The sequence below is a fragment of the Natator depressus genome, chromosome 11 (assembly GCF_965152275.1).
Source record: "Natator depressus isolate rNatDep1 chromosome 11, rNatDep2.hap1, whole genome shotgun sequence".
In the NCBI taxonomy this organism is placed as follows: domain Eukaryota; kingdom Metazoa; phylum Chordata; order Testudines; family Cheloniidae; genus Natator; species Natator depressus.
Window position 1 is genome coordinate 55,275,102 of NC_134244.1, and position 25,074 is coordinate 55,300,175.

Genomic DNA, 25,074 nt, shown 5'->3' on the forward strand with positions numbered 1-25,074 from the left:
GAAGGCAGTCCAATACCTCTGCCTCCCTTGTGGGGCCTGAGACAACAGGCATGCGGTGAAACCAGATAAATGCAGCTGGGGGTGAGTAGAGCAGGATTGTGAGATGTCCTGGCCTCGTGATAAGGGTACTCAGCTGGGAAGTGGAAAACCTGGGGGTCAAATCCCTGCCCAAATCCCTGCAGCCCAGGTCCTAACCACCAAGCTATTGCCTATAAGCCAGTGGATTTTTCGCTCTGTTTCTTGTTGAAACTGTTCCGCTTTGTATACATAACTAGTCACTGGGCTAGAGAGACTGACTCTACTACCTGGTGGTTTGGGCAGTGATGTGGGAGATCCATTTTACTTGCCTGCTCTAATTACTTATACAAAGTGAAACAGCTACAACAAGAGGGATTCAGAGACACCCCCTGCCTGGGATTAGAAGGCTCACCTGGAAGGAAGAGATAAGTAAAAGTCCCTGCTCCAAGGCAGGTAGAGCAGGGACTTGCATACAAATCTCCCACATCTTAGGTGAGTCCCCTAACCGCTACGCATTAATTGTAGTGATGGCTCTTGTTTTTGCAAGCAGAGGCTGGCTTTTAGCGGTTAGGGCAGCTGCCCCAAACTCCAGGACTAGGTTCACAGTTCAGACTGGACGACAGCACCCTTCTCGCTTTCTCTCTGCCTCAACATGTTTTACTATTAATACACCATGGAACCGCTGAAACAGGAGAAACTGAGAAAGCCCAACACTTGTCCAGTGATTAGGGCGCTCACCTGAGAGACCTAAGGTCACATCACTTCTTCAAACAGGGAATCCAATCTAGGTCTTGCACATCCCACTTGAATATCCTAAACTGCTGGTTTAAAGGAACCGTCCCCTTTCATTCTGTGTGAGGTTGTGTGCCTAAGAATGCCTACTAGTTTGGCCAGGCAGGTACGGAAAAGTCTCATTTGAGCATCCTGTGGAGGTATAAGCGTGAAATAGGTGCCTCACGCTATGTGGCTAGGCACCTAGGAGATAGTAACAGTGAAAACTCAAACTCTTAGGGATTTTATGGTCCTCCATGATTAGGCAGCAGCTGAGCAGGGGTTCTCAGTGTCACCTAAATCTTACTGTAATAACTTCCACTTCAGCTACGTCCACATAAATCCTATTTTCAGAAGAGACCTAGATGCTTAAGTTGCTTAGGACCAGAAAAAAAAATTACCCCAGAGCTATAATCTGCTAACACAGAAGGCGAGTATGGCTTCTCCGCACTATGCAGGACAGTATTTTGCTCGTCCATTGTACATATAGACAATTGTGTGATACAAATGTATTACATCCATTTGGCACCTGGACTGTTGAATAGTCGATAATATAGGAACTGTCATAGTGCATCAGACAGATGGCTCCATCCTGCAACTGAAGGTGATGGCGCAACAGTTCACAGGATTTAGCCCCTAATAATTTGCTTTTTTAATATTTGGTGCAGTGTACCTTGATTGCTTTCTGGATGTTAACACAGGAGTCTCTTATTGTCTGCAGTAACTTGTTAAATCGACCCATCTCTTGGACAAGTACAGTGTTCATGCTCTGTGTGTAGGTGGTCGGATATCTCCTCATTGCAGCCTCAATGCTGAAGTCTGAGGGAAGTTTGCTCAGGATGTCACCTGCTACTTCATTAACAATTTCATCTGTTGATTTTGCACCAGCACCTGAGGCTCGAGACTATAAACAGCCAAAGGTTAAAAATGAGGTCTCCTTATACATACCAGTAAATATTTAAACACAGAAACTAATTAAATCAGTATTGTTAAAAATATTCTTATTGCTCAAAAAACCATCTTGGGATGAAAGAATCACGCAGTGCAATGACCAAACTGGAGATTTCCCCATTTGTAAGTGTAGCGTATGTGACACCTTCAAAACGCTTAGTCCAAAGGACCAATATCCTGCCCATTAAGTATGTTTAGGCAATGACCATTCTGATGACCTACTCATTCTATATCAGTGGCAAAGTGGGTTTTCATTCAGCATTTTCGTGTGTTTGGAATTACTCTAGAATTTGCCTAATCACAAACTCTAACATCACAATTCTCACCCAGGATTGTTGCTAGTCATGAAAGATCAAGCCTAAATGTGTCAAGAAGTGAATGGGCAGGGAGATTAAAAGGCAGATCTTGCTCCCATTCAAGTCCACATGCCCAGTGACTTCAATTAAAACAGAGGGAGCCTCGCACTCCTCCCCCCCCAGCTGATTCACTCCAGTCTGTGATCTTACACAGGTGATAAATGAACATGCTGCAAATGTTAAGTGAATGAATAAACATGGGACTTGCTGATGTAAACATGAAGATTTTTCTATGCACTAAGTAAGGAAACTGTATAACTATGAGGCCAGGCCAGAGTTCACATAGAACAGAGCACAGTACATGTGGGTAGTCAGAACAGAACCATTTACAAATATTTTCATTTCAATTCCTCCCCCAACTGTACACATTAGGATGCTGACAAATGAACATATGAATGGCCAGACTGGGTCAGACCAAAGGTTCATCTAGCCCAGTATCCTATCTTCCACCAGTGGCCAATGCCAAGTGCCCCAAAGGGACTGAACAGAACAGGTCATCATCAAGTGATCCAGACCCTGTCGCTCATTCCCAACTTCTGGCAAGCAGGGGCTATGGACAGATTGTCATTTAATAGGATGTTTTGCAGTGTCTTCATGAGAAAGTAGCTCTTTGATGCTGCGAAGATAGCAACAGCCATCGTCCTGTGAGTAAAGTCATGCATATGCTTAAATCTATGAAAAATTGGGGCCCAAATTAATAATTCTTCTCCTCCTATAAGAACAAAATGAAAATAACCTACAGCTTTAATAATGAGTGTTAGGGGACTGATTATTACATTAGCAATACCAAGAACAAACGTTCGTTAGGAATGTTCAGCTCAGCTAGTGCTCTCGCCTTCAATCCTTTGCATTTCAAAAAAATAATTCTTTGTAACATCAATTCACAAAATTATGAAACAAGATTAACTCAGCATCTTCCAGAAAAACAGTGAGTTTTGTAATCACAGTGGGGACACAGAGAAATGATATGAAACTTCCTGGAAAACTTTTAAATACAGCACAGCTGAACAGTAAACTTAAGTAACGTGTACAGTAGGTAGGCAGTATCTTTAATGTACTGACGAATTGACATAATGGTCATTTACATACCTGAGTAAGAAGAATGTTATCAAATAGCAGCTGAGTTTCTGACTGATCTTTGGTAATATCAGCATTAGCATTCATCCCAAAAATCTCTGGGGAAGGGTTCAACGGAAGGGTCTTTGTATAGTCGATGTAGCTTTGGTACTTAAAAGATTAGTGACAGGAGGTTAAAAAGGCTCTCCAGTCTATGCCAGTTGCAGCTCAAAGAAAACACCCCTACATGCCTCTAAAGTGATCAGTACAGTTCAAAAAACAAACCAAAAACCCCAACAAAACAAGCAGTATCTCCTCGCTGTCCAGCCGTCCTGAGCAAATAGATCATCTAGTGCCAGATTTACCAAATGCAATGGGCATCAATGTTAGAGAAGAATTTTATTCTAATTAGTTTCTTGTACCATGCCCATCATCATGAAAGCTGAGCACCTCAGGCTCTGAGGTAGTGGCAGGATTCTATCTAAGTGCAGGTTTGGTGTTTTAAAAGTGCTAGTGTAAATAGGACAACGGCCCAGCTTTTTCTGAGATATTTCGGCACCTAGTGGAATTTTTCAAAAGCATCTAAGAGCCTAACACTCATAGAAAATTCCACTAGCCATCTAAATACCTTAAAAAAATCTATCCTTAATTCTTATGAATTCAGTGTTTCGATATCACAGCAATAAGCACCTTAGAAATATCACAAATTAGATACCAGACCCTGAAGTTACATTGCGGACGATATTTTCCACATTTTACAGAAGTGGAAACTAAAGGGCTTGTCTACACCAACATTTAGTTCATGGCAAAGTGGGGTTGGGGGGGGGAAGGGGGTGTGACTTCACCCTGTACTAGCTTGCCATGCCTTAACTATCCATGTGGCCTCTGCTGCTGTGCATTAAATGTTCACTTTGGTCTATGGCTCAGTTCATTTATTTTAAAATACTTACATCTCCTTCAGGCGGGGCAAAATAAAGACCACTGTTATCAAACTTATATTCTAAGTCCGTAACAATTTCAGAATTGTAGAATTTGTTTAAAATGCTACGGAGCGTGCGCCGATCCCAATCATCAGTAACTCTGCCACCATAATTGCATTCTCCAGTCATATAGCGTATGGCATCATACGGCAGCTCCTGAAACATAAAACCAAGGGGCTACCTGCATAACTGCTTAACATTTGTCAGCATAGCTGTGCTTGAGCTTTTGTAATTTATTTGAAAGATTTACAAAATTCTCACTTTAAATATTATTCCGTGGCTGATATTTTAAGTTTCTCCACCAAAATTCCCCCCTTTCTCAGCCATTAGGCCAAATTCTGCTCCCCACTGCATGCAACTGATGTTATTCAAAGGCAGAATTTGGCCTGTGTACTTATAACACAGCTTAAGTTACCCAATAATGGTTGGGTAAAAGATAATAACTATGCTTTGTATCCACCCAATATACACTGGGTATGGCACCTTTTTGTACAGCATAGTAAGACTAGACCAAGTGATTCAATTAAAATAATCTATTAGTACTTTTGTTATAGTGGATCATATTAAAGAAATTCTATATTAAAAATCACAAATGAGTTTGATTCCCCATAGTTTAAATTCCAGGGTATTACTAATTAAGAGGTCTCTTGGTTTTTGGTCTCTTATTTTTACTGTTTCTCTCCCTCTCTGTGTGAAACTTGCAAGCTGCTAATTGTGTTAGTACATTCTAAGACAGAGTCTGTTCTCAAAGCAATACTTTGTAACAACAACTACTGACACAGAGAGGGACTCAAAGCAATACTTTGTAACAACAGAAAAAGCACCCAGAGACTCCCCGCCCTTTTGTTGTATTCATCTCGCTTTGTTAACAATTGTGATTAAAATAGAGATAGAGCATGTATGTGGATGGATGCTTGACGTGGATAATAAATGAATGATCAGGGAGGTGCCAGCCTAAGAATCCAGGTTTCAGAGTAACAGCCATGTTAGTCTGTATTCGCAAAAAGAAAAGGAGTACTTGTGGCACCTTAGAGACTAACCAATTTATTTGAGCATAAGCTTTCGTGAGCTACAGCTCACTTCATCGGATCTCCTCCAGTTCTTTGGCCCTTGCCTCCATTTCTTTGGCCCTTGCCTCCATTTCTTTGGCCCTTGCCTCCATAGCTCTCCTGTGAGCAGCCGCTTGGTGTTGTTCTGCCTCTTTCGCTGCCTCCCTTTCTTTTTCCTTCTCCTCCTTCTTCAGCCGCATGAGTTCTATCTGTCTTTCATGTTCCCTTTGTTTTTCCTCAGCCTGAAATCTGGCTAATTCCAGCTTTTGTCGAGCCATGGATTTTGTCATTCTAACCTCTCTGTTTTTAACTAACTTTACACCCGAGGTTTAGAAATAAACAAACAAAACTTGGCTGTAAAATATTGCTGTGCAGGAATAGAATACCTATTCTCTGATAGTGATTGTCAGCCTACAGAAAAAGACAATTCCCTTGTCTCTGCTCTGGGCCCAAATCAAAGCAAAAAACCTCCAACTACTTGGAAACCTGCTTACCAGCAGCCTAAAGGGAAAAAAAAATTCCTTTTCAAACTTTTGCTCCTTGTAAAAAAACAAAATCCTAAAAAAAAAAATCCCTGCCACTTTTGTCTCCAGGCAAATGGGTAGAACACCCCCCCTCCCCGTTTACTTTTAGGGGGAAAAAAAAACTCTGGGTTGGAAGACTGTGAATTTCTCTGCAGGAGTTAAGTTCCCTGCCTCCAGGCAAAGAAAACCTGCAATTCACAAAGATAATCCCCTTTTGTCTCTGCTTGGCCACAAAGCAGAGAAAAAACAAGCTGCTTTCAGTTTCAGCTGCTTTCTGGACTTCCTTTCCAAAGGAAAAAAAAATTTCCTTTTTAAAATCTGTATTTCTAGTTCAAAAAATCTCAACTGGATCTCAAAATGATTTCAAGTTAATCCCACCATGCATCCGATGAAGTGAGCTGTAGCTCACGAAAGCTTATGCTCAAATAAATTGGTTAGTCTCTAAGGTGTCACAAGTACTCCTTTTCTTCTTCCTAAGAATCCAGTGTCCATCGGCTGAAGAAGGCGTCAAGTGGAAACAACCAGAGGACCCCCGGAGGGCAGACTGGAATCCACCCAATAGCCTCAAGGATGGGAGAACCAAAGAACAAGATAACATCTGGCAGCACAGAGCCATCAGGAATGTGCCATCTGCTGATTGATTCAGCAACAGCCTGATGAAGCAATTCCCATAGACTGACATAGGAAGAAATTCCTATAAAAATGGACTCTAGAACCTGAGAACTCTAGGGTCTGATTCTGCAAACCAACTTCCAGGAGCATCAGATGAGCATCTGACAAGGCCCTGCTCCCTCCTCGTGGCGTGGCAGGAGGAACTCTAAGGCTGGTAACTATGATAACAACCTTGCAGAACCTTGCCTTGTGTGTGTGTATGAATGAATGTGTGAATAAATATGAAATTGAATGGAATGTTATAGCTATAACTAACTGCTTACTATGATTCTTTCTGTATTCACAATAAATGGGCCATTTTGCCTTATTCCCTTTAATAAGATCCTGCTGGTTTTTATTTTATTGGTATAACACTTTGGCACTTAATCCTGCTAGATTTTGATACAGAGGGTTTTTTTGTGTAAACATTTTTCTCTTCCTTATGCTTTTACACTTGGATATTAAACCAACAATTACTGGGGGCGGGGAGAAGTGGGGGGGGCAAAATGTGTGAAAAAGAGTTTTCTTGATTTCTTATTGTAATTTCAAGTCACAGCTTTCTGTAAACTTTCACTTCTGTCAAAATGTGAGGTTGGAAATTTAAATAGACTCAAATCTACTGAGAATAACCTGAAATCAATGAATGCATTTCACTTCAAAACATTTACAGCCAACTAGTCAGATAGATGTTCACTGTGGTCAGTATCTAGACCCAGTATCTGGGAATCGTTCAAGGTTCAGCAATCAAAGCACTGAGTCACCCAACTGAATTCTCCTATAGGAATAAGAAAACTCAAGTGTTTCATTTATAATACATATGAAACTAACATATAGGCAAGAGTGATCGTAGCCTTTTGCAAACTTTTTAGCTATGCAAATTAAGTCAACCTTTTCAGAGAGTCATCCATACTTTTTTTCAGCACAGTGTCACAAGTCAAGTCCCTCATCCCATTTTATCCACCTGCCTTTTAACTGCCCAGTTAGAAGCTGACTGAGATAGTCATTTGGGCTAATTTTAACAATAGCCAACTTTACTTAAATACACCCAAAGTGTCATACAGAAGTTTAAAAACATCTTCCTTCTACACATAGGAACATAAACCAGTTCCAGCCTGGCACAGAGGGAAGGGATTTTATTCCAAGTATTTTCTGGTTCAAAAAAATATGTAGAATGGAGATCAGTATTAGATCCCATACTTCTAACCACTGTTGTGAAACCACAGGCGTACTTGTGGCACTTTAGAGACTAACAAATTTATTTGAGCATAAGCTTTCGTGGGCTAAAATCCACTTCATAGGATGCATGCAGTGGAAAATACAGTAGGAAGATTTTATATACACAGAGAACATGAAACAATGGGTGTTACCATACACACTGTAAGGAGAGTGATCAGGTAAGGTGAGCTATTACCAGCAGGAGAGAAAAAAAACCTTTTGTAGTAATAATGAAGATAGGCCATTTCCAGCAGTTGACAAGAATGTGTGAGGAACAGTAGGGAGGGAAAAATAAACATGGGGAAATAGTTTTACTTTGTTAAATGACACATCCACTCCCAGTCTTTATTCAAGCCTAATTTAATGGTGTCCAGGTTGCAAATTAATTCCAGTTCTGCAGTCACACACACCCCAAGCGATGTAGCCTTCAACAACCTAACACAGTGTCTATGTCAGCAGGAGACGCTCTCCCACCGACTTACCTTCCATCTCTCAGGGAGGTGGAGTACTGAAGTTGATGGGAGAGCCCCAAGAGTAGTTATCAATGGTTCACTGTCAAATCGGGAGGGTTATATAGCAGAGTCCTGCAAGGGTCAGTCATGGGTCCAGTATTATTCAATATTTTCATTAATGGCTTGGATAATGGAGCAGAGAGAATGCTTATAAAATTTGCAGATGACACCACGCTGGGAGGGGTTGCAAACACTTTGGAGGATAGGATGAGAATTCAAAATGACCCTTGAGAAATTGATAATTGCTCTGAATTCAACAAGATGAAATTCAATAGAGACAAATGCAAAGAAGCTCACTTAGGAAGGAAAAATCAAATGCACTCACAACTACAAAATGGGGAATAACTGGGTAGGTGGTAGTATTGCTGAAAAAGATCTGGGGATTATAGCAGATCAGAAATTGAATACGAGTCAACAATCTGTTGCAGCTGCAAAAAAAGGCTAATATCATTCTGGGATATATTAACAGGAGTGTTATATGGAAGACACAGGAGATAACTGTCTCATTCTAGTAGGCACTAGTGAGGCCTCTGCTGGAGAATTTTGTCCAATTCTGGGGACCATGTTTTAGGAAAGATGTGGACAAACTGGAGAGAGTCCAGAGAAAAGCAACTGAAATGATAAAAGGTTTAGCAAACTTGACCTGTGGGGAAAGGCTAAAAAAAAACTTAGCATATCTGAAGACTGTTATCAGGTCCAGTCTTCCCTTCTCAAGGCTAAACATGCCAAGAGCTGTTATAAAGTGGACGGTGACCAATCATTCGCCATGTCCACTGAAGATAGGACAAGAAGTAATGAGCAGCAAGGAGATTTAGATTAGATATTAGGAAAAACGTTCTAACTACAAGGGTAGTTAAATTCTGGAATAGGCTTCCAAACAGAGATGGGGGAATGCTTTCACTGATGGGTTTTAAACCAAGATCGGACAAACAACTGTCAGGGATGGTCTGGATTTACTTGCTCCTGCTATGATGCTAGAGGCTGGACTTGATGACTTCTCAGTCCCTTCCAGCCCTAGGTTTTCATGATTTTTTTTTCAATTGTGCAGCTCATTAAACTTATATGCATGCATAAAAATGCCCCTTTGTAGACCATGAAATAAGCCTATGTATAGGCGTTTTAGAAATACAATAGTAACAAATTAAGGTTCGACAGAAGAGCATTTTTTTCGTGGGGAGGAGGTATATACAAGAAGCTTCGAAGAGAGCAGCAAACTTCCAAAGTCAGAGCCTAAATGCCCAAAAGTCCAAGAATACTACAATTTGAAATCTACTACATTTAAAAAAAAAACCCTTAAAAATACTTCCAGATATTACACCAAGCCCTTGAGTTCCTCCATCAATTTTTCTGATTTTACAGGTTTCAGAGTAACAGCCATGTTAGTCTGTATTCTCAAAAAGAAAAGGAGTAAACACCACCCTATACCGGAAACCAACTGACCGCTATTCCTACCTACATGCCTCCAGCTTTCACCCTGACCACACCACACGATCCATCGTCTACAGCCAAGCTCTGCGATACAACCGCATTTGCTCCAACCCCTCAGACAGAGACAAACACCTACAAGATCTCTATCAAGCATTCTTACAACTACAATACCCACCTGCGGAAGTGAAGAAACAGATTGATAGAGCCAGAAGAGTTCCCAGAAGTCACCTACTACAGGACAGGCCTAACAAAGAAAATAACAGAACGCCACTAGCCGTCACCTTCAGCCCCCAACTAAAACCCCTCCAACGCATTATTAAGGATCTACAACCTATCCTGAAGGATGACCCAACACTCTCACAAATCTTGGGAGACAGGCCAGTCCTTGCCTACAGACAGCCCCCAAACCTGAAGCAAATACTCACCAACAACCACATTCCCCACAACAGAACCACTAACCCAGGAACCTATCCTTGCAACAAAGCCCGTTGCCAACTGTGCCCACATATCTATTCAGGGGACACCATCACAGGGCCTAATAACATCAGCCACACTATCAGAGGCTCATTCACCTGCACATCCACCAATGTGATATATGCCATCATGTGCCAGCAATGCCCCTCTGCCATGTACATTGGTCAAACTGGACAGTCTCTACGTAAAAGAATAAATGGACACAAATCAGATGTCAAGAATTATAACATTCATAAACCAGTCGGAGAACACTTCAATCTCTCTGGTCACGCAATTACAGACATGAAGGTCGCTATCTTACAACAAAAAAACTTCAAATCCAGACTCCAGCTAGAAACTGCTGAATTGGAATTCATTTGCAAATTGGATACTATTAATTTAGGCTTAAATAGAGACTGGGAGTGGCTAAGTCATTATGCAAGGTAGCCTATTTCCCCTTGTTTTTTCCTACCCCCCCCCCCCCCAGACGTTCTGGTTAAACTTGGATTTATGCTGGAAATGGCCCACCTTGATTATCATACACATTGTAAGGAGAGTGGTCACTTTGGATAAGCTATTACCAGCAGGAGAGTGAGTTTGTGTGTGGGGGGGTGGGGGTGAGAAAACCTGGATTTGTGCTGGAAATGGCCCACCTTGATTATCATGCACGTTGTAGGGAAAGTGGTCACTTTGGATGAGCTATTACCAGCAGGAGAGTGAGTTTGTGTGTGGGGGGGGTTTTTTGGGGGGGGGGGAGGGGGGAGTGAGAAAACCTGCATTTGTGCTGGAAATGGCCCACCTTGATTTTCATACACATTGTAAGGAGAGTGATCACTTTAGATAAGCTATTGCCAGCAGGAGAGTGGGGTGGGAGGAGGTATTGTTTCATGGTCTCTGTGTATATAATGTCTTCTGCAGTTTCCACAGTATGCATCCGATGAAGTGAGCTGTAGCTCACGAAAGCTCATGCTCAAATAAATTGGTTAGTCTCTAAGGTGCCACAAGTCCTCCTTTTCTTTTTCTGATTTTACAGTTGCATTTTCCTGTATTTTTAAATGCTTTTCTCTCTGCTGTCCCTGTTTGAAAGGCTCACTGAAGCAAATGGGAGAACTAACAACACAAAACCAAGTGAAACTGACTATAACACAAAGTGCTCTCTAATGCAATGTAAACCAACAGAAAACATTGAAAAAAGCTTTTTCCTGATCTAATCTCTTTTATAATAAAATAAAATCTAAATCTTATAAAGAATGTTTCATCCACAACTGTCTAAGTACTTTTCAAAGGAGGGTCAGTATGATTATCCCCTTTTATAGATGTGGAAACTGATGCACAGGAGGGGAAAATGACTTGCCCAAGCTCACTCAGCAGGCCAGTGAATCTCCTGAGCCCCAGTCCCGAGCTCTAGCCCCTATGAAGCACTACCTCCCCTCACCCCCCCAAGAAAAAAGAGGCTCAGAGAGTGGGAGTGACTTGCCAGATTTACCCAGCAGGTCAGTGACATAGCTAGGAATAGAACTCCAATTCCTAAATGCTAATCAAGGTCCCTAGCTGCTGAGCCTGCCACATTTAGTTATAATAATATTTGGTACAACATTTTCAGACACTAATATGATTATTGTGTTGGTAGCACTCTTTAAGTCCTTCAGGGACAAGATAAAGGTGCCAAAGAGTGAACTGAATATGCAGAACAAAACCTGTTCCATTTTGCATGGAATAACATCTGGTTTGAATGTCTTCTGAATTAGTTTCTGGACTGGTATGAACTTTGATGTCCGTATAAATCCCTGAAAATACAGGCTTATAACAGAAATACTGACACCTTAATAATCAGAATTAGAACTTTGTTTTTATGAAGTACTATCTAATAAGCTTTCTTGTACAATCTTTTCCATTAATTTTGTAAGAGCAAAATTAATGAGAAGGTATTGTTGCATGCATTTACAGTGCCGTACAGAGCAAAATGGGTAACATCCTTCCTGTGATCCATTACTTTACCTCATATTGGTTCAGGAACATGTTCAGCTGCTGCACACTAATTCGCATATCAGTCTCATTAAATTCATAAGGAATGTTCCAACCCAGTGGCCCAAATTTCCGCCTTTCTTGAACCAATGCATGGAAGAAACAGAGGCCATACAGCAACTTCTTGAATTCAGCCTTTTAACAGAACATGACAATAAGAATATAATCCATGGAATATGCTCTAAACACTTTCACTTCCCCAAAACCCATATAACAGCACAAAGAATCTTTCTAGCACACATAGGTGTAGAATCCCCCTTTGCGGTCTCTCCACAACCTGGACCCTCCACAGTGGTTATATATATTTCTGTTTTATTACAGACCTTGCCCAGGCACACCTTCAGAATTTAGCCATCAATTTGTACTACGTATGCCTTTGTCACAAGCAATGGTTTTAAAAATTCTCTTAATGCTTCAAGTAACCTAGAAGCAATCCAGTTACAACTTTTTATACAGTACATATGAGCAGCAGCAATGTATATGTAATCCACACATAGTCCCCCAATCTTATTTGCTGCTCTGGTCTTAGAAAAGCATTGGTTCTACTGTGTTTTACTTTTTTATGATCCAGATAGGCTTTGGTCCTGACATATCTTTCAAAAAATCTTTACAATTAAGAAGTTGTGTTTTTTAATTGAGAAAACTTAGCAAGGCATGCAATCTCAGTTAAAAGCAATTATCTACCGTTTTTAATTATAGCAAAATACTGCAAAACAATTTTATTCCAAAGCATTCACAAAGTAAAACCTAATTATGGAAACAGTAGGTGGTTTCCCAGTCTGACTAGTCATTCTAAAAAGGGCACTCATGATTCCTATCAATCAACCTGTCAAATCATTTGGCTCCCAAAGTTCTACGAAGGAAACATTTTTATGCTTAAGATTAACTATATGACTCTGAACAGCATAGGCCTGAGTTAATAATTCTTCCACAAGATTCCCTAACCTTGCAGATTTGTATCAGGAAATAACTTGCTTCTGGCTTCTTAAATAGAAAGCTGTATTATTGATGGCATACCACAAAATCTCTGCTGAGACAGAGCGAAATTGGTAGTAAAATAAAAATAAAATATTAATAAAATTCACTTCAGTGAAGTCACTATTCAAAACCAACTTCACTGCAGTGCAGGAAGACTAATATGGTAGTTTCTACCCAGCAATCAATCACATATGTAACTGCTAGGGTTTACGTTAACTGCTTTATAAGTAATAAAAACAGAAGTAACAAGGCTAATAATACAATACTAACAGGCTTCTTGCAACTGTTGAAAAACTCAGGGTCAGAGATTGGATCCATCAGGTATGAACGGATAATATTAGCCCGTAAACCTTTTGGTGCTTCATTGGTCATTTTCACTCCATTCTGAAGGACAGAGACGGGAAAATTTGGAGATGGGTAACTGGTGAGCCAAAATCGGAAATCTGGATGTGTTGTATCAGGATTCAGCTCCTAAAAGAAAACCACACCAAAACAATGAATGAAACCCAAGAGGAATAATAAGGATTGTACATGTCAACATTTGTTATTTAAGCAAGTCAATCTGTAAATTGTGAAAATACACCAGTGTAATGTTTATGAATTACTAGTTTGAAGCATAACTATAGTGGTAGCCACAGTTATGTGTGACAGTTGCCATTCTAAAACTGCTCTATTTTACTCATAACTCTCTGAATCTTTAGTATTTCACGCTAAAATTTTTCACGGTTGGTCTCTATATGAAGGTAAATGACTATGGAATGTATGAGCAAAAACAGTTCAGCCATATCTAAGTACAGGAAGAATATAAACAATTTGTACTTTCTCCATTAATAAAATCTTCCTACAACTTTATTTTGAACAGTTCTAAAGTCAAAATGGCTGATGGTAAACATCTGAAATTCAGTATGGACTTTGTTTGGATTTGGTAAGATACTGTATGGTTCGCAGAGAAGAGACCCACTCGAATACCCTTTTGCAGCTCTGTAACTGGGCAAAGGTGCAAACGTCCTAAACATCCCAGTTTCTGCAAAGACTTACCTGTGTGTTTAACCTTAAGCATGGTGTAAGACTTTGCAGGATTGAGGCCATTTGCAGGAGATATGATATCTCTTTCAGATGTGTGGGACAGAGAAAATGAGTAGAAAATCTGGTTTATTTTCATAAGAATATTAAATGTGACTTTCAACACCAGGGACTACATCCTTAGCTGCAGCTGAAATACCACTAATGTAGCTGGAGGAAGGGGGTAAAGGTGGTTGCAAGACTGAGGGCTACTCTAAATTTACCTCTGCTCTTTAGGAGATGCTTCAGGTCCACACTCTTTCTCCGGAAAACACCTCCTACACTAGGAGTCAGGAGATAAGCATTGGTGCAGAACCAGTATGAGGGGATTCCTTTAAGGGGAATCCTCAAGGAGTAAGTTAAGTAGGCTTCTGGCTGCTTTGCACACCAGAGTGGATCTGAGAGTCAGGCAGTAAGTTTTTATAAAAGAAAATATGAGTGATTTTTACCTCACAGACTTTTTCCAGTGTTGGCATCCATGAAGTTGCTAGGTGGCAGTTTTGCAGAACTACCCAGCTGCCCTCCTTTACTGCCTTCTCTATCATTCGCATGGCTATAGGACCTTGGCCCTGTCCCAGCGACAGAGAGCTCAGCTTTGATCCACCATATCCCTGTACATAGAGAACACTTTTAGAGTGACAAAATATTATGAAAGTTTATAGAAACACACCAAACACTGACATAATTAACATCCACATTTTTGTTTGTTAAACAAGTATAAAACCACATTAAATTCAAACTAATTAAATAATATAAAAGTATTAAGTAAATTCTACACATAAAAAATTTCTAAACTAGAAAAATCTTATCACCTTTGGATAAGAAACCATATTTAGTTTGTTTTGAGGACAGCATCTTTGGGATTGTAAACTAGATTTAATTTGGTTTCTAAAGGCAGAAGGTTTTCAGTTTCCATATGAACTGGCCTAACTATCAAACCCTTCCTTTTTGATACTACTTCTGACAAGAAAGAGGAAACCTGAGAGTCTAAGCAGCCAAGAAGATGAGACAGGCACAGATGAGTAGAGAAAGGTGGATTTGTGAAAGAGACCCACAGTAGCACATACAGAGAAAAGGACAGATGGTTAAAGTAACTGAGCAGGAAGTGGAAAGAAGACACCAAAGAACCCAGGAATTCCTTGTACACTGCCCACACCATGAAAATCTATAAAACTATATAGTCTTGTTTTAATGTGTAAAGTTTCTTCTTTAACATTCTACAAGGAAAATTCTGCCTCACCTTCTCTCTTACGTGAAATTAAAACTCCCCAATTAAAGAAGGAAACCATATGATACATAAAAACTTCATATTAAGATAAATATCTTTTAGATTATAAACTCTTCATGGCAGGGGCATGATTTCTATTACTGTATGTCTAGAAAGCACCTTGCTTATCATGGATGCTGCCATAAACAAATACCGAAAAATAATAATAGCAATTATACTTAGAATAAAGGGTGTGTCAGCCTAGCAGTGTAAATGGTCTCTGGAACTTGGATTGGCAGGACTAAAGGTACTGGTCAGGCAGTGCGTTTTGCCCTTGGTGTAAAGTAGAGTGTGCTTCACTTCACTTGCTAACCCCCTCTGGTCAACTAAAAAAGTAGCATCCATGAAGCCTCCAGTCTTGAGGCTTCATGGATGAAGGCGTGGTGTTTGAAGGGACTGAGAAAAGGGGGAAAGAAGGTAAGACCCTGGGTTTCCCATCAACAAACGGGAGGGGAAAGCTGATCTTGAGACTCACCCGAGTTTCTCAGGCCTATTCTTTTTTAGTAAATATGGAAGATGTGATCAAGAAAAGCCTGAAAACTGGTTTTTCTAGTAATACCATTTCATGAACAGGTATCTGATACTCAGGGAGATATGTGGATTGAAATGAGGATTTACACCTACATATACATTTCAAACATTTAATTTGCAGTGTGTTTTAAACCCAGCTCAAATCTTCTTTTCATTCCATTCCAGTTCAACTTAATCTCATACCAGCCAGCCATTGGCTCTAGCTACACATCCATTTAATCCTGTACTGTAAAATTCTGAATATTTAAAAAGACTTCTCCAAACAGCTTATTGTTTGAGGCTGTAGATGTCCTATTACAAACTGCAGGATATATTTACAGCTTGGTGAGTGGGGATTTACAGTATGCCAGTCACTCCCAATAGCACAGAATTCTGACAGAGTAATTGCCAAGAAATACAAGTCTTTCATCTTACTGGAAAAAGGCAATTTTCTGGTATTACTACAATATGATGTTTTTTATGAGAACTTTTTTCTTGTAACGTCATGTTGCTAATGGCTAAATCAAATAAAAATATATTTGTACAAGTCCACCCAAGGCCATTGCACAAAACTTCTTTATTACTACATTAGGTTTTGTAACAAAGTGGTTTTTACATTCATATTTGCAAAAATTAACTTCAGCTTTCGGAAAAGAACTAATTAGAATTTCAAAAGCTTTAAACCACTATTTTTGACTCTCTTTTCCCATTTTCTAGTAGAGATTACATAAACTAATCATTTTAACAGTTCTTAAAATCACAATGGGAAAGAAGATGTAGTAAATAATGAATGCGTAATTTCTTACAAATAATGACCCAGTTGGACAACCTTCATTCATACAAAATATTCACCAAAGTTCATTAGTTCTTTGTGTGACTAAGGACCACATAATCAGATCTAATGCATTTTAAGAGTTCAAAAGTATACTCTATGAACTTACTCGACACTTCAACATTTAGGGTTTAAAAAGTATTGCTTCACATACACAAGAATGTCATCAAAACGAAGCTTAGAAATGCTAATATACCTGGTCATCAGCAAACTTGAGAAGGGCAGCCATAGGGTCTGCACCAGGAGACAGCACAAAAATCAATGGTGCACAGCAGTGGCTATCAGAAAATGCCTTTGACAAATCAAATGGAGGTGGTTCAATAAATGGACGGCCCAGATTGTCAATGATAAATTCTTGCACCATAGGGATAATCTAGAAAAGCAAATATGTGCTGTATGAAATATGTGTGTTAAACATCAAGATTTGTCATTCTGAATATTTTAATATAAATGTCAAACAAGCTACTCCTATTTGTAAAATTATGCACAGGAATAGTCCCATTGAATTCAATGTGTAAGTCTTGGCAGGATCAAGGTTCAAGTGGCAAGATTCAGGAAAGAGGAGGACTAAATAGTTTCAAACAATGAACAATCTTATTTCTGGAGGTCAATTATTAGGCAGATTGGTAGGTCAGAGTAGGAAGCTGGAATTGCTACTGCTCATGTTTTATCTGTACTATGGAGAGGATTCCAGTTTCCAGGGCTAATCAGTCAAGCCACTTTCACTAGTCCTAAACCCCAATCCTATATGTTATTCTGCACAGAAGTCCCCTACACTGAAATCAATGGCAACCTTACAGAAGCAAAGCCAAAGATCCTGATCCTGCAAACACATATGGATGTGCTTCCCATTAAAATAATGGTACTAGTCATGGTAGTAAAATTAATCATGTGTGTAAGGATTTGCACAAACACAAACTAAATGTGGATACAGACATTCAAATCACAAAACTAGTGGCTAATTTGAAAACAAATATGACATACATTTAAACATTTGCTTCTGAGTATACACAGTAAAAAAGATTTTCTTAAGATTTCAGTTTCATAATTGCCTGTGGCACTTTTGATTTGCCCATCTCCATTGTGCAACAGATAAAAATCTCAGCACATCTCTAGAGTGATGCAGTTTAAAACACATGCTAGAACATTTTTATATTTTTTCTTTTGTTGTCTTGAAAAGAAATGCAAAATCTTTTGTTAATGCACTATTAAAGTTTGAACTCTGAAAGTGAAACTGTCAAGAAATGCAAAAGTTTTTCTTTTGTTGTTTTAAAAAGAACTGCAAAATCTTTTGCTAATGCACTACGGTATTAAAGTTTAAACTCTGAAAGTGAAACTGTCAAGAAATGCAAAAGTTTAAGTTTTTTAATAGCAGTGTTAATTGAGCCACATTATATACTATTTCTGTAGCATTTTTGATTACTACTTACATTGTTAAATGCAAGAGTCTGTATTAGCTCAATATTAAAGTTACAAATTTAATCATTAAAGTATCAAGAAATACAAAGATAAGCGCCAAATATCTGTATTAGTTCAGTCCATTTGCACATACTATACACTAAGTTGTACATTTAACAAAGATATATCTTTGAGTGCTAAGAATGTGACAGATACAGAAATTTCATTGTGACCTGACTTCTCTTATTCTGCTGCTCATAGACTCACCTGCCTTTACTTAATTGAAGCACCTTCATTATTTACAGGTGAGAGCCATGAAGCCAATGAGTGAAGTGTCTTTAAATTTGAGAGGGAGAGGCAAAGCATGGAGTATTACATTGGTTAGGGCAAGGATCAGACAACAGGATTTTTTTGTTTGTTTTCTTTCTTTCTTTCTTTCTTTCTTTCAGATGGAGACTTTTTTAAAAGAGTTAAGTTTAGCCTGTAAGCATTTGATTGAGTTTAGAGACATGTATGAGTATGAGAATCGCATAAAAACCTTCAGAGATTGGCCTTTTATGGAGAATTGCAAATGTACCCCTGAGCATGTAAGTCTGACCATGTCTAATTTTATCTATACGTAGGAACTAGAAGACAAAAATAACAGATTATATAAAACTTCATTAAAACTTCCAAATACTTCATTCTCTTCCCTGATAGACTCTGTTAATTAAAAATGCTCTTAAACAACATGTGCAAGTTAAAGCAGAGTTAGGAGTCTCAATTAAGCCTACAGAAGTCAGGGAAGAAGAGATAGGTACTTTAATGTCCTACACATGCTGCTCTGAGAAGGCAGTGGGATGAGTGGCTAGGTACCAGGTCTGTTGGGAAGCTTACAGGCATAAGGAAGAGGGGTTTATATTTAAAAAAAAAAAAAAGTCTCTCTCCTAGAACTTCTGGATTAATTTGATGCTTGATTTCATGCTGTACAGACTAAAGTGTTTCACTCACTCCTGAACCTAAAGTTGCATGCTATAGCAATGGCTACCTATGCACATGCTAGAATTCTCTAAGTGAAGAACTCTTGCTATTTAGATTCCATTGTAGCAAGCTAAATTAACTATGAGAATATGGGGATGGTGGGTTTTATTGTTTTTGGGTTTTTGATGTATTAAAAACCTGTAACTTTCAGAGTTATTGACTAGCTTGACATCTGAGAAAGTGTCCACTAGAGCTAGGTGAATAGTGGAATTTTTGGGTGTGGGGGCCAAACAGAAAAATTTGAAAAACTATTTAAAACTCATACTAAAACAACTTCTTAAAAAGCTTTCAATCAAATCTAAAACACTCATTTCAAATAACCCATAACACTTGAGCTGACATAAAATGAAATTTTTGAGTTGTATTTTTCTCCCAATTCAACCATTTTAGGTGGTGGGGGTGTGTGTGTGTGTTAAATTGGCCAAATTTAAAATCAAAATGCATTTTTCAGGATTGGAAGACCCAAATTCAAAGAACCATTTTAATTGGGGAAAGAATCAAAATGTTTCATTTCAAATTTGAAACTGCATTTTTTTTTTTGGTCTGGGGGGCAAAAATTAATTGGGGGTGGGAGCAATCCACACAGATCTAGTGCTCATTATCTAGCAGGAAGGATAAATATCAGACAATTCATTATTGGGCCTCTAGCACTTATAAAAGTGAATCATTTAAAATTAATGTCCACTCAGTGCTTTGAACATATAAAGTACAATACAAATGCTACAATAATATTATAGCCTGTAATTCTTTGAAACGGACACTTATGAGTCATGCTTGGGTACAGCTGCTGTATATCTTGAGGGTTACACCTCAGATGAAGCATACTTGGAGTTATCTGAGCAGGTGTGAAGGAAGTTGAAACTACAACACATATAGGTATACTCACGGAAGCTTATGCTCAAATAAATTTAAGTCTCTAAGGTGCCACAAGTACTCCTTTTCTTTTTGCAAATACAGACTAACTCGGCTGCTACTCTGAAACCTTCTAAAGATGAGTAATTGTAGTTTTTAACTCCTTAGAGTTGATTTAGCCATGGCTCTAATACACCTAATGGTGGAATATAACTAACCTAAACCCTGACAGTGGGATATAACCTATTACTTTGGAAACTCGCTTGCTAAACTTTCTGTACTAGGAAGCTCACTATAATGAGGACTACAGAGTTCTAACTTCATATTTGTGTGACTCTCTCCTTTTGTGGGGTTGCCTGGACAAAATTATATTTGCAAAAGACAGGTTAGTTCAACAAACTATGACCTCACCACTGACTATTCCACCCTGAAATATTTGAGATGACAATTTCCCTTAATTTTTTTCTCTAAGAGAAAACCTTGCATATTGTAGCAGTCAAATGTTTTTCTTGCACTTATGCATTAATACAATGGCAAACTGCCTTGCTTATTTCTGGATAAACTATTACTTCTAGTATTACTGTTCAGGCTAAAATTAGCCCTTGATTAGTTCCTGGGAAATATATTGTGAATAACTAGCTCTTACTGTAATCTCAAAAATGGGTACCTGCAAACACCTACTCCATGCAAAAACATATTTATTGCCTTTAGCCTCTTTTCTCACCCTACAGCTTGTCTGTTACACCCTCTTGTTATCAGTTTTAAACATAGGTTCCTTATCAAACCAGCTACTCCTTGCTGGAAGACCCCAATGTTTGTGAAGCCTTGCAGGACTGAGACTTTAGACTGTAAAATCTTTGGGGGAGGGACTATTGTCTCATTATATATTTGCACAGTGTATATTACACAAGGGCCCAATTTGTTGGGCCCTTAAGTACTACCACAACTAATTCTCCTCTGCAGATGGCCAGGGCTGGCTTTATCCACTGTCCAAGTGCAAATGAACCTGATGTGGCAAAGTGTTTCTTCTGCCTGATAGAGCTGGAGGGCTGGGAGCCAAATGATGATCCACAGTAAGCAGTAGTCTGCCTATATTCTTCCCCACTCTTTACACTGTGAAACTACTCAAATTTCTTGAAATAGTCCTCCACGTTATCTCTGGACTACTCCCCTAATGTATGAGTTTGAGCATTATTTCCTCTCCTATGAGTTGTGTGTGTGTTCTGGTTTAGTTATCAAAGCAGTCATGTAAACTTGACCAGCAGACTTCAATTTTCCATTACTATGGAAAACATTTATTTCTTTGCATTCAGTGTAGCTATATCCTGAAAAGTAACAAATACTGCTATTGAGGGTTCTTTGCCTCTCAATGTTTCAATATAAAACTCTTCCCCATTTTAAAATTTGAAAAAGTTCTGTCATCACTGCAAACTCAACATAAAATCTCACCTTACCTGATCACTCTCATTACAGTGTCTATGGTAATACCCATTGTTTCATGTTCTCTGTGTATATAAAATCTCCCCACTGTATTTTCCACTGAATGCATCCGATGAAGTGAGCTGTAGCTCACGAAAGCTTATGCTCAAATAAATTTGTTAGTCTCTAAGGTGCCCCAAGTACTCCTTTTCTTTTTGCAGATGCAGACTAACACGGCTGCTACTCTGAAACATAAAATCTGACACTCTAGCTGTATTCTTTCTGGCTTACAACTGAAATATAACTGTATCATTGGAAGCTAGAAAAACATAGCTCTTACCTTTTAGCTGTATTGCTGCTGCAGTGCTTACATAAGTAAACTTGCCTGTCCTAAAATAAGCAGCTGATTCTGAATAAACACAGGTTTATCTGAATAAAGAAGTCCTGGTTTTAATATAGCCCATATTCTAACTAGGCCACTGGAGTGTACATCTCCCTCAACTCATGAAAACTGGTTTATGTCTATATATTCTGTAGTTTAAGGTTTAAAAACTAATGTGGGTGGGTGGGGCATGCAGGGGGAATGGAAGAAATGAAAAGAAGTGCTTTAGGCTGCTTAATTTTGAAGCCTAGGTACCAGGTCTTGCGTTAAGTTTGCCAGCTATTCCGAAACATTCATACAGACCATAAAAGATGCTTGCTTTCCCTCTTGTTGAAATGAATATTCTGGTGTGGTGGGAATATACATAGCTGGGAGGGCTGGGGGGTGCACTAACTTGTGGGTCTCTGCCACATGTATCTTAAAGAATTTACTTCATCTCTTCCATCTGCTATTAGAAGAAAAGAGGAGTTTCACAACTCTTGACACTTTATAAGTAAAAGTTTGATCAATGCTGCTATTTAGGGGCAAAAGAAAACATAAAACAAGTCTGTGGAAGTTATAGAACATCTTTCATATTAGAGAATTGTATCACTCTCTTCCATCTCCTCTCAAATGCTGTGGAAGACTGACTATTCCCAAAATGAAACTCTTGTGTTTGTGCTGCAGGGTAGAGCACTCCAAACGTCCTAGCAACTGTGGGTTTTTATCCCTTACTAAGAACTTTGATGATCTGACAATGGAGGAGTACTATATGCTGGAGATGGACCGGCTCAGGACTTTTCTTGTAAGTGCTCGTGCAAATATTGTTTAATGGCTTTGGCTTAAACGGAGGATGTTGTCTGAATAAAAATTTGCCCCCGAGAGTGGTTACCATATAGGAGAGAAGGCAGAAATCTCTCCTGAAGGAACCTGCCATGGCTGCAGTGTCTAGGAACTCAAGGCCAGATTTTTAAAAAGTGTCAGGCACTTAATGGGATTTTTTCCAAAGTGCCTTTTTCTTTTCTTAAGTGCCTAAACATTTTTTAAAAAATCTGACCCTCTGTGCCTAACTCCTTACAAAACATCACTCCCCTGAACGTGTTTAATCTAACACTCAAGTGGCAGAAAGAGTACTATCCCTTCTGTGTATAATATAAAAACGGCCTTTGGAAGCATCACCGAGTATTAACCATACTCGGTCATCTTGAACTGACAGGGCTTCAAAGAGGACACACCTAAACATAGGCATAACTCTTGTCAAGCACTGTACCTTCCCCTTGCTTCAGTGTTGTTGTGCCAGCAGCTTTCCAATAAAACTGCAGAAGACAAATTGGAGCCCCCCTCTCACAAGTTCTGCAGTTATCCTGTTCACTGAGAGATCATCTCTTTGGAATTCAAAGGAAAATGGTATTAATATCACACCTTAGAGAAGCCTTCCTTCTCCTGGGGTTACTGGAGTTGCAGTTGTCATGCTGTTGAGGTGCATAAAGTGATAGCTGGTCCCAGGAACTGGACTGCTTTAGGGTAAAAATTGACATTTGATAGATAGGTACCATTAGTGAACCTAATGGGAGACTTAATTAGAGGCTGTGCTTGTTCCCCATTAGGGTAACAATCACTGATGAAAGTTCTATATTCCAGTTCCTGGGTAGCTTTTGAGTGTCTAGGTCAGAGGTGGGCAAACTATGGCCCATGGGCCACATCCAGCCCGCGGGACCCTCCTGAGCTCCTGGCCCAGGAGGCTAGCCCCTGGCTCCTCCCCTGCTGTTCACCCCTCCCCCGCAGCCTCAGCTCACTGTGCTGACAGTGCGATGCTCTGGGTGGCAGGGATGCAAGCTCTTGCCGGCAGCGCAGCTGCAGAGCCACGGCCTGTCCTGGCGCTCTGGGCAGCGCGGCTGTAGCACCGCCAGCCACTGGTGCTCCAGGCAGTGTGGTAAGGGGGCAGAGAGTGCAGGGGAGAGAGGAGGGTTGGATAGGGGGCAGGAGTCCTGGGGGAGTCAGGAATGAGAGGAGGGGCAGGAGGACGATGGGGCAGGGATCCTGGGGTGGCCATCAAGGGACAGGAAACAGGGGGTTGGATAGGGCAAGGATCCCGGAGGGGCAGGGCAGGGGGGTCGGATAGGGGGCCAGGCTACGCCTGGCTGTTTGGGGAGGCATAGCCCTCCATACAATTTCAGAAACCCCATATAGCCCTCAGGCCAAAAAGTTTGCCCACCCCTGGTCTAGGTCTAACACTTCAAACAGTAAGTGAAAACTCTGGATTTACTTAAAGTGCAAAACCGGCAGAAGCACAATGAAGTCCTTTGAAGAAGAAGTTGATGCAACCAGAAAACGCCTCATTGATCACTTTGTCAGCAAACATCAGTACACTCCAGAGCCAAAGATGCGGCTATCAGAGTCTCCCTCAACTTGCTGATTTTACTGCACAAAGTTCAGGAAGTCACCGGGACCCCCAAATGCAGCCCACTGGGCAAAAAAAAAAAATGCAATATCCACAGACTTTCAGGAAGGTTTGTTCATGTCTAATTTTCATGTAGCCTGTCCTAAACATTGATCTTATTGGTACTTGGAATAGATATCACAGATTCAGTTGTCTGAATAATAAAGTACTAATTTCTGTAGACACTTACAAAGTACATAGTTCATATTTACTACAGGTATTATATTTTGAGGTATATTTGATCACTATGGCAGATGTGGACCAATAAATCTCCCAATAAACTGCTTTATAAAATAAAATGTACATTGACTTGTTAAGCAGAATACTTCTGTACTGTTTTTAGATGGTCAAATATCTGTATTATTAAATAAAGATTTACAGCTGATTGTGTGCACCTGACCTGTGATATATACCCAAGCTTTGGGAATGTTCAACTCAACAGATTTACTGCTGGGCTTTTTGCTGCCTTTCAAGTAGCCATGGTATCTGCCACTTATCAGTAAATATGTAGCTTGTGAAGGTGACCTTATCAGCCAGTTCCCAATACTTGTCGTAACCTTCAGAAGGACTTGAATAAAAACTATTGTTGGTGACAATTTACAATATTGTGTACTTATTACCCAGGTGACAACTGTGACTTTCAGTAGCTATTGACAAGCTTCTATTGAAGCACAAAAACTGCATAAACTATCTATTTCTCTCATAACAGAACTTGATTTTATGTTCTAAATTCTAGGTCTGTGGTAAGTGAAATATGCAACATCTTGTATATCTACACTTGGTAGATATATAAGCCTTGTACTCAGATGAAAGGACATGGAGGCAGAAGGCAACACTAGCTATTATATACTTGTCAATAGCTCACACTTATGAAGGGTAGAAGCTGATTACTGGTGTTGTGTCTGGTCAATATCCATGGTAGATACAGAGACGGACGACAAGGCAC

At 39.6% G+C, this 25,074-nt stretch overlaps 2 protein-coding genes across 2 annotated transcripts in view; one reads left to right on the plus strand and one right to left on the minus strand.

Annotated features, from left to right (window-relative positions):
- DNAH7 (dynein axonemal heavy chain 7) overlaps positions 1 to 25,074 on the minus strand; it is a 312,828-nt gene that overhangs the window by 4,344 nt on the left and 283,410 nt on the right. The window contains exons 54-60 of the mRNA XM_074967796.1: positions 16,835 to 17,011; positions 14,479 to 14,640; positions 13,238 to 13,438; positions 11,963 to 12,124; positions 4,103 to 4,288; positions 3,186 to 3,323; positions 1,463 to 1,693 (exon numbers count right to left, since the gene is read on the minus strand). Of these exons, the coding sequence (XP_074823897.1) occupies positions 1,463 to 1,693; positions 3,186 to 3,323; positions 4,103 to 4,288; positions 11,963 to 12,124; positions 13,238 to 13,438; positions 14,479 to 14,640; positions 16,835 to 17,011 (1,257 nt within the window). The remainder of the gene's footprint in view (positions 1 to 1,462; positions 1,694 to 3,185; positions 3,324 to 4,102; positions 4,289 to 11,962; positions 12,125 to 13,237; positions 13,439 to 14,478; positions 14,641 to 16,834; positions 17,012 to 25,074) is intronic.
- On the plus strand, positions 18,486 to 24,374 carry LOC141996084 (baculoviral IAP repeat-containing protein 5.1-like). The gene is made up of 4 exons (XM_074967800.1): positions 18,486 to 18,623; positions 20,872 to 20,981; positions 22,376 to 22,493; positions 23,961 to 24,374. Exons 1-4 carry the CDS (start codon positions 18,486 to 18,488, stop codon positions 24,102 to 24,104), a joined length of 510 nt encoding a protein of 169 aa, XP_074823901.1. The 3' UTR covers positions 24,105 to 24,374.